This window comes from Cherax quadricarinatus, chromosome 9 (genome assembly GCF_038502225.1).
Source record: "Cherax quadricarinatus isolate ZL_2023a chromosome 9, ASM3850222v1, whole genome shotgun sequence".
Lineage (NCBI taxonomy): Eukaryota > Metazoa > Arthropoda > Malacostraca > Decapoda > Parastacidae > Cherax > Cherax quadricarinatus.
The window spans coordinates 38806675-38820974 of record NC_091300.1 but is presented as its reverse complement, the minus strand read 5'-3'; the positions used below and the strand labels follow the sequence as shown (position 1 = coordinate 38820974).

General features: G+C 39.3%; 1 protein-coding gene across 1 annotated transcript in view; it reads left to right on the top strand.

Moving 5' to 3' along the window:
- The window catches only part of LOC128685932 (uncharacterized protein CG43867), a 1104857-nt gene that overhangs the window by 741020 nt on the left and 349537 nt on the right, over positions 1-14300 (top strand). Inside the window, exons 15-16 of the mRNA XM_070083118.1 lie at positions 6998-7159; positions 7503-7679. Of these exons, the coding sequence (XP_069939219.1) occupies positions 6998-7159; positions 7503-7679 (339 nt within the window). The remainder of the gene's footprint in view (positions 1-6997; positions 7160-7502; positions 7680-14300) is intronic.

Sequence of the window (14300 nt, the reverse complement as noted above, 5' to 3'; positions counted from 1 at the left end):
GACCACAGGCATCAGTAGGTGGTGGTAGTGGTGATGGTAGTGCCACAGCCATGAAATGACTCGCCAGCCCAGGCTGGGACCCACGCTGCTGACTCAGTTCAAGGACAAAGCAGAGCATCAGCCATCAGCCCACCACAACCACAACTTCCAGCACAACCAGCCTATGATGTCCAGTATCCACCAGCAAACCATATCTGGGATTAGCAGCAAAATCCCAATTTTGTTCCCAAGCCCCACCAGTTTGATGACTCTCCAAGTGGAATTCTACCTACTTGTCCCCTTGGAACCACTGCCAATGAACTGGAAATTTTTGAACTATTCTTTGACCAGCCATTGATGGAAACCACAGTCAAGACTACACCGGTGGAAAGAGACAACTGTTGCAGAAATGTATTTGCTTTTTGCAACAATAATGCTTATGCCTCATGTCTACAAGCATAATATAAAAGCATGCTGGTCCACAGATCGGCTAATTTCTACCCCGGTCTTCAGTGAAATCATCCCAGTGAACAGGTTTATCTTACCGTTACATATGTTGCACTTCTCTGACAAAACCAGGCCTGACAGAAGTGACAGGTTATACAAGATTTGAAATGCTTTTATGTATCTCAAGCAAAAGTTCAACATGTACTTTTATCCATTCAAGAATCTTGTACTTGATGAATCTTTGATTTTGTTCAAAGGCAGACTGTCATTCAAACAGTATATACCGAGCAAGAGGAAACGCTTTGGTATAAAACTGTTTGTCCTCTGTGACTGTGACAGTGGCCTGGTATTGGATATTGTTGTATACACAGGAAGTAAAACATTGAAAGATACCAGGATGTTACTGGGTATCTCAGGTGACGTAGTGAGAAGCATGATGGTACCTTATCTTGGTAAGGGGCATACATTATATACTGATAACTGGTACAAAAGTCCTTTACTCAGTGATTTCTTGCAAGTGAACAAGACAGATGTGTGTGGCACAGTGCATTCTAATCATAAACATATGCCCAGGTTCAACGCAGGCACTCGTGGTGATGAGGTGCAGGTGTTTACTGCCAATGACATCATGGCATTACAGTGGCATGACAAACGAGATGTTACATTATTGACAACCGTTCACCGTAACGAAATGCAAGACAGTGGCAAAGTTGATAGGATGACTAATGAACATATTCGAAAACCAGTGACAGTGATTGTTTATACACGAAACATGCACTTGGTTGACAAATGTGATATGCAGATTGGATTTGTTGATTGTGTTCGTAAGAGTTACAAGTGGTATATGAAACTTTTCTTCCATCTCATAGACATTTCAATGCTCAATGCATATAATGTGTACCAAGTGAAGACTGGCAACAGACCACTGTATGGTGAATTTTGTTTGTCTGTTGTCAGACAACTCATAATGAAATACCAGGTAACAACACCTGCTATACAAAACCGTCCTCGAACTCCTCAGGATATACCCAAGCGTTTGAGGAGGGAAGGTGATTACTTCATAATACAGCTTCCTGCAACTAAGAAGAAATTTGCTCAGAAGAGATGTGTTGTCTGTGCACAAACAAAACGACGGCAACAAAGACGCAAAGACACTCGGTTTGTGTGCAAGGAATGTAAGGTACCTCTGTGCATGGTGCCTTGTTTCAAGGAGTTCCACAAGCTGCAGCAGTTCTAAAAACATGTCCAGTGATTGTACATATGTAAATATATGATAGAACATTAGTATTATACAAGATTTGTGCATGTTTATTGTCATAAACAAAAGTGTTAAACAGTATTATGATAATAACTTTAGTGCCGTAATTGTGTTCAATACAGTGAGTTTATATATGTACATTATATACAGTATTGGTCTCACAGGCCCCAAATGTTAGTAGGAAAAGAAAAAAAATTAGAAAAGAAAAGAAGAAACTAAAAAAACGTAAAATAAAGTAATGCGCGTATGTGGAAATCGTCGATGTTGCCGCCACCCGGTCATTTTGGGTCAACTTCTCGCCACTGTATCTCGGCAAGTACTGATCAGAAATTTTTTGTTTTTGTTTTATTACCTTCACAAAAATATATTCTTTAATTCTAAGTAAGAATTTTTTTTGTTTTTGTTTTTTTTCCCTCAAAATGTCTTGGACACTGGGGTACCCCTTCTGATTTTGGCCTTGGACCCTGAAAGGATTAAAATCAGGCATAATCACAGGTAATACCACAGACCACTACCCTACCTTCCTCATAACTAATGTTTGCAAATTACCCCAAAACACTACTAAAGTCACTTTTAGACTTCACAACGAGGCAGCCATTAACCCATAAATGGTCCAAGCAGATCTTCGTTCACATGTGTAGTGCTACAAAAGTAGATCTACATTTTTTTTCCACATTTTCAAATATAACAAAAAAAAAAGTAGATCAAAGTTTTTTTACACATTTTCAAATGTAAAAAAAACAAAAAGAAGATCTACTTTTTTTACATACTTTCAAATGTTGAAAAAACGTATATATACGTTTGGACTGTTTACGGGTTAATAACTTCACAACAGCAATGACAAACATTGACTGGCACACTGAGCTAGAAATCTATACAGATATTGACGAATGTATTAATAATTTTCTAAAAAAGACCCAGTACCTCTATAACAAGCACTGCCCTAAAAAACTAAACAGATGACAGCTAAGAGACTGAACAGTCCCTGGCTAGCACCCAGCATCCTCAAATCCATTATTACAAAGCACCTATATGAAAAACAGTACGGAATGGGTCACATAACCAGAGACCAAATAAAACGTTACTCGTCAGTCCTAACCAGCCTGATAAGGGCTAAAAAATTGTATTATGAGAACAGATTATCCAACTTAAAAGGTGATATAAAAAAGACCTGGAAAACCCTATCAGAAATTCTAGGAACAAAAAAGATATCATGAAATAGTGCAATTGAACTAACAAAACCAGATGAACCCCAACTCCCACCAACTGAAACAGCAAACAGACTCAATGATTTCTTCTCCACCATAGGAAAAAATCTTGCCAATAAAATCCCAAGCTCAAATACCCCACCTAGTGACTACCTCACTGGCAACTACCCGAACACACTGTTCCTAGCTACGACTAACCCAACAGAAGTCTTCCTTATTATCAACACACTAAAAAACAAGACAGGAGATTTAAATACCTTACCACCCTTTATATACAAAAAAGCGTCGCAAGTGCTGTCACCAATCATTGCAACACTCTTTAACAAATCCATCGAATCCTCTACCTTCCCTACAGTTCTCAAAATAGCGAAGGTCACCCTGATCCATAAAGGAGGAGACCAAACAGACTTGAATAACTATAGGCCAATATCCAGCTTAAACCCTCTCTCTAAAATCTTCGAAAAATTAATTCGTAAGCGAATCTACTCCTACCTCATCTCCCAGAACATACTCAACCCCTGTCAGTTTGGGTTCAGGCCTAATAAAAATACGAATGATGTTATTATACAAATGCTAGAACAAATATACACTGCACTAGAGAAAAAAGAAGTCCCACTGGGGATCTTCATTGATTTACGTAAAGCTTTTGATACAGTTGACCATGATTTGCTCCACATAAAATTGTCGCACTATGGTATAAGAGGGCACTCCCTCAACTACCTAAAGTCATACCTCAGCAACAGAAGCCAATATGTGTACACAAATGGAGCAAACTCTTCCGCACGGCCAATTACAGTTGGTGTCCTTGGCCCTCTTCTCTTTCTCGTTTACATAAATGACCTACCAAATGCATCGCAACTACTCGAACCCACACTATTTGCAGACGACACTACATACGTCTTCTCTCACCCAAGCCCAGTCATGCTAGCCAATACTGTGAATACCGAATTACAGAAAATATCTACCTGGATGATGACTAACAAACTTACTCACAATATTGACAAAACCTACTTCATTCAGTTTGGAAACAGAGCTACAGATGTCCCTCTTAACATAGTGATAAACGGATCTCCTATCACAAAGCTCACAGAGGGAAAATTCTTAAGAATCCACCTTGATAATAGACTCAAATTTCAAACACATGTACAACAAATTTCCAAGACCGTAGGCATACTATCGAAGATACAGTACAGTGGACCCACGCATACCATTGGCATCACATAACGATTAATCCGCATACCGCTTGCTTTAATCACAAAAATTTTGCCTCGCATACCGCTTAAAAACCCGCTCACCGATGTTCGTCCGAGACGCGTCCAATGTGCGCCTTAGCCAGCCTCACATGTTCCGCCGGTGGCATTGTTTACCAGCCAGCCTCCGCGGTAGCATCCAAGCATACAATCGTAACATTTCGTATTATTACAGTGTTTTTGGTGATTTTATCTGGAAAATAAGTGACCATGGGCCCCAAGAAAGCTTCTAGTGCCAACCCTGTGGTAAAAAGGGTGAGAAATATTATCGAAATACTGTGGTACCATGGTCAACTGCTGACGCTGCTGCTGCTGTAGCACTGTCAGCTGCTGCTGCTGCTGCTGTATCATCGTCTGCTGCTGCTGTAGCATCGTCTGCTGCTGCTGTAGCACTGTCAGCTGCTGCTGCTGCTGTAGCATCGTCTGCTGCTGCTGCTGTAGCATCATCTGCTGCTGCTGTAGCATCATCTGCTGCTGCTGTAGCATCGTCTGCTGCTGCTGCTGCTGTAGCATCATCTGCTGCTGATGTAGCATCGTCTGCTGCTGCTGTAGCATCGTCTGCTGCTGCTGTAGCATCGTCTGCTGCTGCTGTATACTGGCAGCTACTGCTGCTGCTGCTGTAGCACCGTTGTTGGTGTGGCTTATTGAGAATACCAAGAAACAATTAACCCCAGAGGATTTGCCACCCAGGATAACCCAAAAAAGTCAATGTCATCGAAGACTGTCTAACTTATTTCCATTGGGGTCCTTAATCTTGTCTCCCAGGATGCAACCCACACCAGTCGACTAACACCCAGGTGAACAGGGAAAAATGCCTGGAACTAGTGCTCATATTGGTGAATTTAAAGCCAGCAAAGGTTGGTTTGAGAGATTTAAGAATCGTAGTGACATACACAGTGTGATAAGGCATGTTCTGGAAGAAAATACCAAACAGGACCTACAGTACTCAGGAGGAAAAGGCACTCCCAGGACAGTGTCTCATCAGTCATTGCTGCATCTTCAATAAAGGTAAGTGTCATTTATTCTTCATTTAGTAGAGTAGTACATGCACAATATATACTGTGCATGTACTACTCTACTATTGTGCATGTATCCTTCTCTTTGTGTGTAGGGAAATGTATATTTCACGTGGTAAAATTTTTTTTTTCATACTTTTGGGTGTCTTGCACGGATTAATTTGATTTCCATTATTTCTTATGGGGAAAATTCATTCGCATACCGATTATTTCGCATACCAATGAGCCCTCTTGCATGGATTAAAATCGGTATGCGGGGGTCCACTGTACTATGTTCCACAGTCAGCCCTCCTGGCCCTATGTCACTCACTTATTTACCCCTATCTCACCTATGGAATTTGTGCAAGGGGGCTCAACAACAATAAACCATTTCAGACCATTAATTACCCAACAAAAGGCTGCAGTCAGAATAATGATAAATTCCCACTACAGGCAGCACACTCCACCAATATCCAAAACTCTAAACTTACTCACCGTACAAAACATCCATACTTATTATTGTATCTACTACGTACATAGAACACACAACTTGGATATAAACTCTCCCCTCAAACATTTCCTTACCAACCTCAACAGAACACATGACCATAACACAAGGCACAGATCACTCTTTGATGTTCCTCGTGTCCATCTCACACTATGCAGAAACTCAATGCACATAAAAGGCCCAAAAATCTGGAATTCATTACCTGTGAATATAAAAGAAACACTGTCTGTTTATAAATTCAAGTCTCTTCTTAAAAATCACTTATTCACCCACAACTAAATAAATACTGAATAATTGTATCTCTAAATGTTTAACCTGTGACCTTATCAAACTTTTTTTTTTTAATTACATTACCTAACAGAATACTCCATTCTACTGAATGAACAGCAACTCGGTAAATGACCATATGACCTGTCTTTGAAATACTCATTTGTGCTTAATTGTTATTTGTTTACTATAATTTTTACCACTGAATATATCATTGCTTAGTTAATCTTCAGTTAATTTTAAGCCTGCCCATAATGCTCTGCATACAAGGGGCTTTTGGCATGTTACACTTAACCACTGTATTTCTTTGTACTTTTATGTATCATGTCCAAATTAATAATAAATAAAAGGAAATTAAATGGTATTAGATGATAATATGATGGTTCAAGACAAATATAGTTTAATGGAACCATTACTGATGACATTTTGCTCATGTAAAGTCTTGATAATGCCTACTATGTGAGCAAAATATCATCAATAAAGATTTCATTAAACTTTATTTTATGTCATTAGCACACAGAGTAAGCCTTTGTTTAGACAGTGCTTTGCTCTAGATAGAACTTGAAAACATCATCCTGGTTGAATAAGTTTCCCTTACTCCATGTGTGGAATAAGTTTCCTCTTACTAAATGTGTGGAATGAGTTTCCTCTTACTAAATCTGTGGAATGAGTTTCCTCTTACTAAATGTGTGGAATGAGTTTTCTTACTGAATGTGTGGAATAAGTTTCCTTTTACTAAATGTGTGGAATGAGCTTCCTCTTATTAAATGTGTGGAATGAATTTCCTCTTACTAAATGTGTGAAATGAGCTTCCTCTTATTAAATGTGTGGAATGAGTTTCCTCTTACTCTGTGTATTGAATGAGTTTCCTCTTACTCTGTGTATTGAATGAGTTTCCTCTTACTCTGTGTATTGAATGAGTTTCCTCTTACTCTGTGTATTGAATGAGTTTCCTCTTACTCTGTGTATTGAATGAGTTTCCTCTTACTCTGTGTATTGAATGAGTTTCCTCTTACTCCAAGTGTTGAATGAGCTTTCCTTATTCCACATATTGAACAGGATATTCTCTTTCTTGCTGTAAATAGAATGTGTTGCGACGTAACGCCACCAAGCTGCTGCTCAGCAAAGAAGACAACAAACCCACTTTGCAAGGCTGGCTTACAAAAGTCAAACACGGACATGCACGACGATGCTGGTGTGTTCTCATTGGAAAAATGTTCATATACTTCAAGAGTCCTAATGACCAGGTAAGATTTTTCATCATTGTACATTATTAAGCTGATTTTATAAAAAAATTACCTATAGAAATTACATACATATAACTTTTGTTTTTAATTTATTTCACTCTTGTTATAATGTACTGCATTAATTTAATTTGGATTAATATTGATGTAGTTAAGAGTACACTGATGTAAAGTCTATTTCTTTTCATATTATATTTGCACAATACTGATTACATTCATGTAATATATAGTATTTTAGCCATTAGAAACTTTTTCAGTGACTACCATTATGCAGAATTCTGTTTTAAGTATTTAATTTGTTTATATATGCATGATATTTCATAATTCTGGAACAATTTCCAATCAGAATCCCATTAGTCAAATCAACATGCGGGATGCTCGGGTGGAAGAAGTAGAAAAGGTGTCCGATTCAGAGGGGGAAGAAGCAGCCGAGGATGACACTCCACGGGAAGACCTAACGATTGGCATTTTTCCCTCACATCAAGGTCCAACCTACCTCATCATGCCAAACAAGCAGGAGAAGGTAATATACACAATATAATAATCATTACCATGATCTACCTCCTCAGACACCTTAGTGAAAAAAAGTTAGTAAATTCGTAAGACTGGAACGCCCCTTTTTAAAACCGTGTTGAGGTTCATTAATCAAGCTATTGATTCCATAAATTTTCCCACTATGGAGGTAAGGGTTATTAGTTTATAGTTCGAAGCTAAGGACCTGTCACCTGCCTTGTAAATAGGTGTTACATTTGCCATTTTGCACTTATCAGGCACTATGCCAGTTTATATAACTTGTTGGCTGTCTCCCACCAAGGCAGGGTGACCCAAAAAGAAAGAAAAATCCAAAAAGAAAGAAAAAACTTTCATCATTATTCAACACTTTCACCATCACTCATACATAATCACCTCATTAAGGAATCGTTTTAGACTCTGTATACCACATACGTCAGGCCCATATTGGAGTATGCAGCACCAGTTTGGAATCCACACCTGGTCAAGCACATCAAGAAATTAGAAAAAGTGCAAAGGTTTGCAACAAGACTAGCCCCAGAGCTAAGAGGATTGACCTATGAAGAAAGATTTAGGGAAAAGCGGCCTGATGACACTGGAGGACAGGAGGGTCAGGGGAGACGTGATAACGACATATAAAATACTGCGAGGAATTGACAAGGTGAACAAAGACAGGATGTTCCAGAGATGGGACACAGAAACAAGGGGTCACAATTGGAAGTTGAAGACTTCTACAAGTCAAAGGGATGTTAGGAAGTATTTCTTCAGTCAGAGTTGTCAGGATGTTGAATAGCCTAGAAAGCAACGTAGTGGAGGCGGGAACCATACATAGTTTTAAGACGAGGTTTGATAAAGCTCATGGAGGAGGAAGAGAGAGGACCTAGTAGCAAACAGTGAAGAGGCAGGGTCAGGAGCTGTGGCTCAGCCCCTGGAACCACAAATAGGTGAGTACTGTCTTTTTTCAGTGGCACTCAGATATGACAGTTTAGACGTCCCTCAAAACTGCCAATATCCTAAACCCTTCCTTTAAACCTTTCAGGGTCCAAGGCCAAAATCTGAAGTGATGCACCAGTGTCCAAGAATTTAAAAAAAAAAAAATTGTTATTTTTTCTTATGAAATGGTAGAGAATCTTTTTGTGAATGTAATAAAACAAAACGTACGAAATTTGATGGAAAACTGACGAAATTATGCTCTCGTGAATTTTGATGTGTCAGCGATATTTACGAATCGGCGATTTTGCCGACTTTGACTCCCATTTTAGGCCAATTACATTATTCCAATCGTCCAAATTCTAAGCTATTTCACTAGTATTACTTCTATTCTATCGATTGAGCACAAGAAATCGCCAAGTCAACTGTTTCAACTACAAAATAAAGTGACCGGAAATTGGTAATTTGGCCAATTTAACACAAAGTTCAAAATATTCCAATTTCAAAATAGGGTCCAGAATAAACAATGTAGGTATTCCTGGCACTAAACTAACATTAACTCTGTTCATTAGTTACGTTTTGAGGCTTTACAAATAAATTCCGTTTTGATTTTTTATTCACATAATGAATTTTTATTCACACCAAAAAATAGAAGATTTACTGTTATGCAATATTGTAATAATTGTATAAATATCATCACCACATTTGTGAATGTATATTAGACCCACCAGCTGGCGTGTATTAGACGTGTGAGGTCGTTTGTTTACTCTTGAACATCGGCAAAAATTTAACATTTCCGCCACTTTGAGCTCAGTTTCAAGCCATTTCCAGTGCTAACACCAATCAAAATTATCTCTATTTCTGTAATATGTCTTCCATTCTATCAAATGAGACCAAGAAATCACAAATACAACTATAAAAAACATACGAAAAAACACTGCAAAGTCGCTGTTTTAATCGAAAATCATGGTCTCAGTTTTTTTTCTCTCATTATACACAGTGTGCTGCAGGATTTGTTTTATGTGGTGCACACATACCACATAGATGTATTCTCTCATATCTAGGCCCAAATTTACCACTCACAGTTTATCAGAGTGAGCTGAGCTCATGACGTAGATCTACGGTTTGGACCCTGAACGTAAAGCCGTAGATCTACGGGACGGACCCTGAAAGGGTTAAAGTGCAGGTATTGTACTTCCCATTTCCAGGTCTCAAGTCCAGCTAACCAGTTTCTATGAATCCCTTCATAAAATATTACCCTGCTCACACTCCAACAACTTGTCCTGTCCCAAAAACCATTCGTCTCCATTCACTCCTATCTAACACATTCACACACACTTGCTGGAAGTCCAAGCCTCTCACCCACAAGACTTCCTTTACCTCCTCCCTCCCACCTTTTCAGGGATGATCCCTACCCCGCCTTCCTTCCCCAATAGATTTATATGCTCTCCAAGTCATTCTACTTTGTTTGATTTTCTCTAAATGACCAAACCACTTTAACCCTTTGACTGTTTTGGTCGTATATATACGTCTTACGAGCCAGTGTTTTGGACGTATATATACTCAATAATTCTAGTGGCTTGAAATCAAACAGGAGAAAGCTGGTAAGCCCACATGTAAGAGAATGGGTCTGTGTGGTCAGTGTGCACCATATAAAAAAAATCCTGCAGCACGCAGTGCATAATGAGAAAAAAAAAATGACCGTTTTTTTGGATTAAAACAGCGACTTTGAGGTGTATTTTTGTATAGTATTTATCATTGTTTTCTGGTTTTCATGGTCTCGTATGATAAAACGGGAAACATATTACAGAAACAGAGGTGATTTTGATTAGTTTCACGATGAGAAAGACCTTGAAATTGAGCTCAAAGTAGCAGAAATGTTCAATTTTTACCATGTTCAAGAGTAAGCAAATCACACCAAACTTCCAATACACGTCAACTGGGGAGTCTAATATTCTTTCACTAGTGCACTGATATTATTTATACCATTTTTACTATAATGCAGTAGTTTGTATAAGAGTAAATCTTCTATTTTTTGTATGAATAAAAAATCCAAATAGCATTAGTAATATAAGAGGGGCCTAGAGACGTGACTAATAAACAGAAGATGTGTTATTTTAGTGCCAAGAATGTCTGCATTAAATCTGGAGTATCTGAGAGAGTTAGAGCTAAGGAAGGGGTAGCGGTAATGTTGAAGGATCAATTATGGAAGGAGAAAAGAGAATATGAATGTGTAAATTCAAGAATTATGTGGATTAAAGTGAAGGTTGGATGCGAAAAGTGGGTCATAATAAGCGTGTATGCACCTGGAGAAGAGAGGATTGTAGAGGGGAGAGAGAGATTCTGGGAGATGTTAAGTGAATGTATAGGAACCTTTGAACCAAGTAAGAGAGTAATTGTGGTAGGGGACCTGAATGCTGAAGTAGGAGAAACTTTTAGAGAGGGTGTGGTAGGTAAGTTTGGGGTGCCAGGTGTAAATGATAATGGGAGCCCTTTGATTGAACTTTGTATAGAAAGGGGTTTAGTTATAGGTAATACATACTTTAAGAAAAAGAGGATAGATAAGTATACAAGATATGATGTAGGGCGAAATGACAGTAGTTTGTTGGATTATGTATTGGTAGATAAAAGACTGTTGAGTAGACTTTAGGATGTACATGTTTATAGAGGGGGCCACAGATATATCAGATCACTTTTTAGTTGTAGCTACACTGAGAGTAAAAGGTAGATGGGATACAAGGGGATTAGAAGCATCAGGGAAGAGAGAGGTGAAGGTTTATAAACTAAAAGAGGAGGCAGTTAGGGTAAGATATAAACAGCAATTGGAGGATAGATGGGCTAATGAGAGCATAGGCAATGAGGTTGAAGAGGTATGGGGTAGGTTTAAAAATGTAGTGTTAGTGTTCAGCAGAGGTTTGTGGTTACAGGAAAGTGGGTGCGGGAGGGAAGAGGAGCGATTGGTGGAATGATGATGTAAAGAGAGTAGTAAGGGAGAAAAAGTTAGCATATGAGAAGTTTTTACAAAGTAGAAGCGATGGAAGGAGGGAAGAGTATATGGAGAAAAAGAGAGAGGTTAAGAGAGTGGTGAAGCAATGTAAAAAGAGAGCAAATGAGAGAGTGGGTGAGATGTTATCAACAAATTTTGTTGAAAATAAGAAAAAGTTTTGGAGTGAGATTAACAAGTTAAGGAAGCCTAGAGAACAAATGGATTTGTCAGTTAAAAATAGGAGAGGAGAGTTATTAAATGGAGAGTTAGAGGTATTGGGAAGATGGAGGGAATATTTTGAGGAATTGTTAAATGTTGATGAAGATAGGGAAGCTGTGATTTCGTGTATAGGGCAAGGAGGAATAACATCTTGTAGGAGTGAGGAAGAGCCAGTTGTGAGTGTGGGAGAAGTTCGTGAGGCAGTAGGTAAAATGAAAGGGGGTAAGGCAGCTGGGATTGATGGGATAAAGATAGAAATGTTAAAAGCAGGTGGGGATATAGTTTTGGAGTGGTTGGTGCAATTATTTAATAAATGTATGGAAGAGGGTAAGGTACCTAGGGATTGGCAGAGAGCATGCATAGTTCCTTTATATAATGGCAAAGGGGACAAAAGAGAGTGCAAAAATTATAGGGGGATAAGTCTGTTGAGTATACCTGGTAAAGTGTATGGTAGAGTTATTATTGAAAGAATTAAGAGTAAGATGGAGAATAGGATAGCAGATGAACAAGGAGGCTTTAGGAAAGGTAGGGGGTGTGTGGACCAGGTGTTTACAGTGAAACATACAAGTGAACAGTATTTAGATAAGGCTAAAGAGGTTTTTGTGGCATTTATGGATTTGGAAAAGGCATATGACAAGGTTCTCCATGGGGAAGTGGAACAGAATTCTTCCTCCGTAAGCTATGCGTGTTGTAAGAGGCAACTAAAATGCTGGGAGCAAGGGGCTAGTAACCCCTTCTCCTGTATATATTACTAAATGTAAAAGGAGAAACTTTCATTTTTCCTTTTGGGCCACCCCACCTCGGTGGGATACGGCCGGTTTGTTGAAAGAAGAAGAAGATGATATGACAAGGTGGATAGGAGGGCAATGTGGCAGATGTTGCAGGTGTATGGTGTAGGAGGTAGGTTACTGAAAGCAGTGAAGAGTTTTTACGAGGATAGTGAGGCTCAGGTTAGAGTATGTAGGAAAGAGGGAGATTATTTCCCAGTAAAAGTAGGCCTTAGACAAGGATGTGTGATGTCACCATGGTTGTTTAATATATTTATAGATGGGGTTGTAAGAGAAGTAAATGCGAGGGTCTTGGCAAGAGGCGTGGAGTTAAAAGAGAGTCACACAAAGTGGGAATTGTCACAGTTGCTCTTTGCTGATGACACTGTGCTCTTGGGAGATTCTGAAGAGAAGTTGCAGAGGTTGGTGGATGAATTTGGTAGGGTATGCAAAAGAAGAAAATTAAAAGTGAATACAGGAAAGAGAAAGGTTATGAGGATAACAGAAATTTTAGGTGATGAAAGATTGGATATCAGATTGGAGGGAGAGAGTATGGAGGAGGTGAATGTATTCAGATATTTGGGAGTGGACGTGTCAGCGGATGGGTCTTTGAAAGATGAGGTGAATCATAGAATTGATGAGGGGAAAAGGGTGAGTGGTGCACTTAGGAGTCTGTGGAGACAAAGAACTTTGTCTTTGGAGGCAAAGAGGGGAATGTATGAGAGTATAGTTTTACCAACGCTCTTATGTGGGTGTGAAGCATGGGTGATGAATGTTGCAGCGAGCAGAAAGCTGGAGGCAGTGGAGAAGTCATGTCTGAGGGCAATGTGTGGTGTGAATATAATGCAGAGAATTCATAGTTTAGAAGTTAGGAGGAGGTGCGGGATTACCAAAACTGTTGTCCAGAGGGCTGAGGAAGGGTTGTTGAGGTGGTTCAGACAGGTAGAGAGAATGGAGCAAAACAGAATAATTCAAGAGTGTATCAGTCAGTAGTGGAAGGAAGACGTGGTAGGGGTCGGCCTAGGAAAGGTTGGAGGGAAGGGGTAAAGGAGGTTTTGTTTGCGAGGGGCTTGGACTTCCAGCAGGCATGTGTGAGCATGTTTGATAGGAGTGAATGGAGACAAATGGTTTTTAATACTTGACGTGCTATTGGAGTGTGAGCAAAGTAACACTTATGAAGGGATTCAGGGAAACCGGCAGGCCGGACTTGAGTCATGGAGATGGGAAGTACTACAGTGCCTGCACTCTGAAGGAGGGGTGTTAATGTTGCAGTTTAAAAACTGTAGTGTAAAGCACCCTTCTGGCAAGACAGTGATGGAGTGAATGATGGTGAAAGTTTTTCTTTTTCGGGCCACCCTGCCTTGGTGGGAATCGGCCAGTGTTAACAATAAAATAATATTTTGAAATTGGCATCTTTTTTAATTTGCGTGAAATTGGCCAAATTGCCAATTTCTCACCACTTTATTGGGTAGTTCAGATTGGTAAATGGGCGGTTTCATGTACTCAGTTATTAGAAAAAATGTTGTTCTAAAGAAATAGCTGTGAGTTTGGTCAACTGGAACAATGCAATTGGCCAAAAATGGGGCTCAGTCGGTGAAATCGCCGATGTGTATATGTCGCCAAGGCTGCTAACTTCGCGAGAGCATAATTCCGTGAGTTTTTGACCAAATTTCGTACTTTTGGTGTCATTACCATTGGGAAAAGATTCTCTATCATTTCATGAGAAAAAATA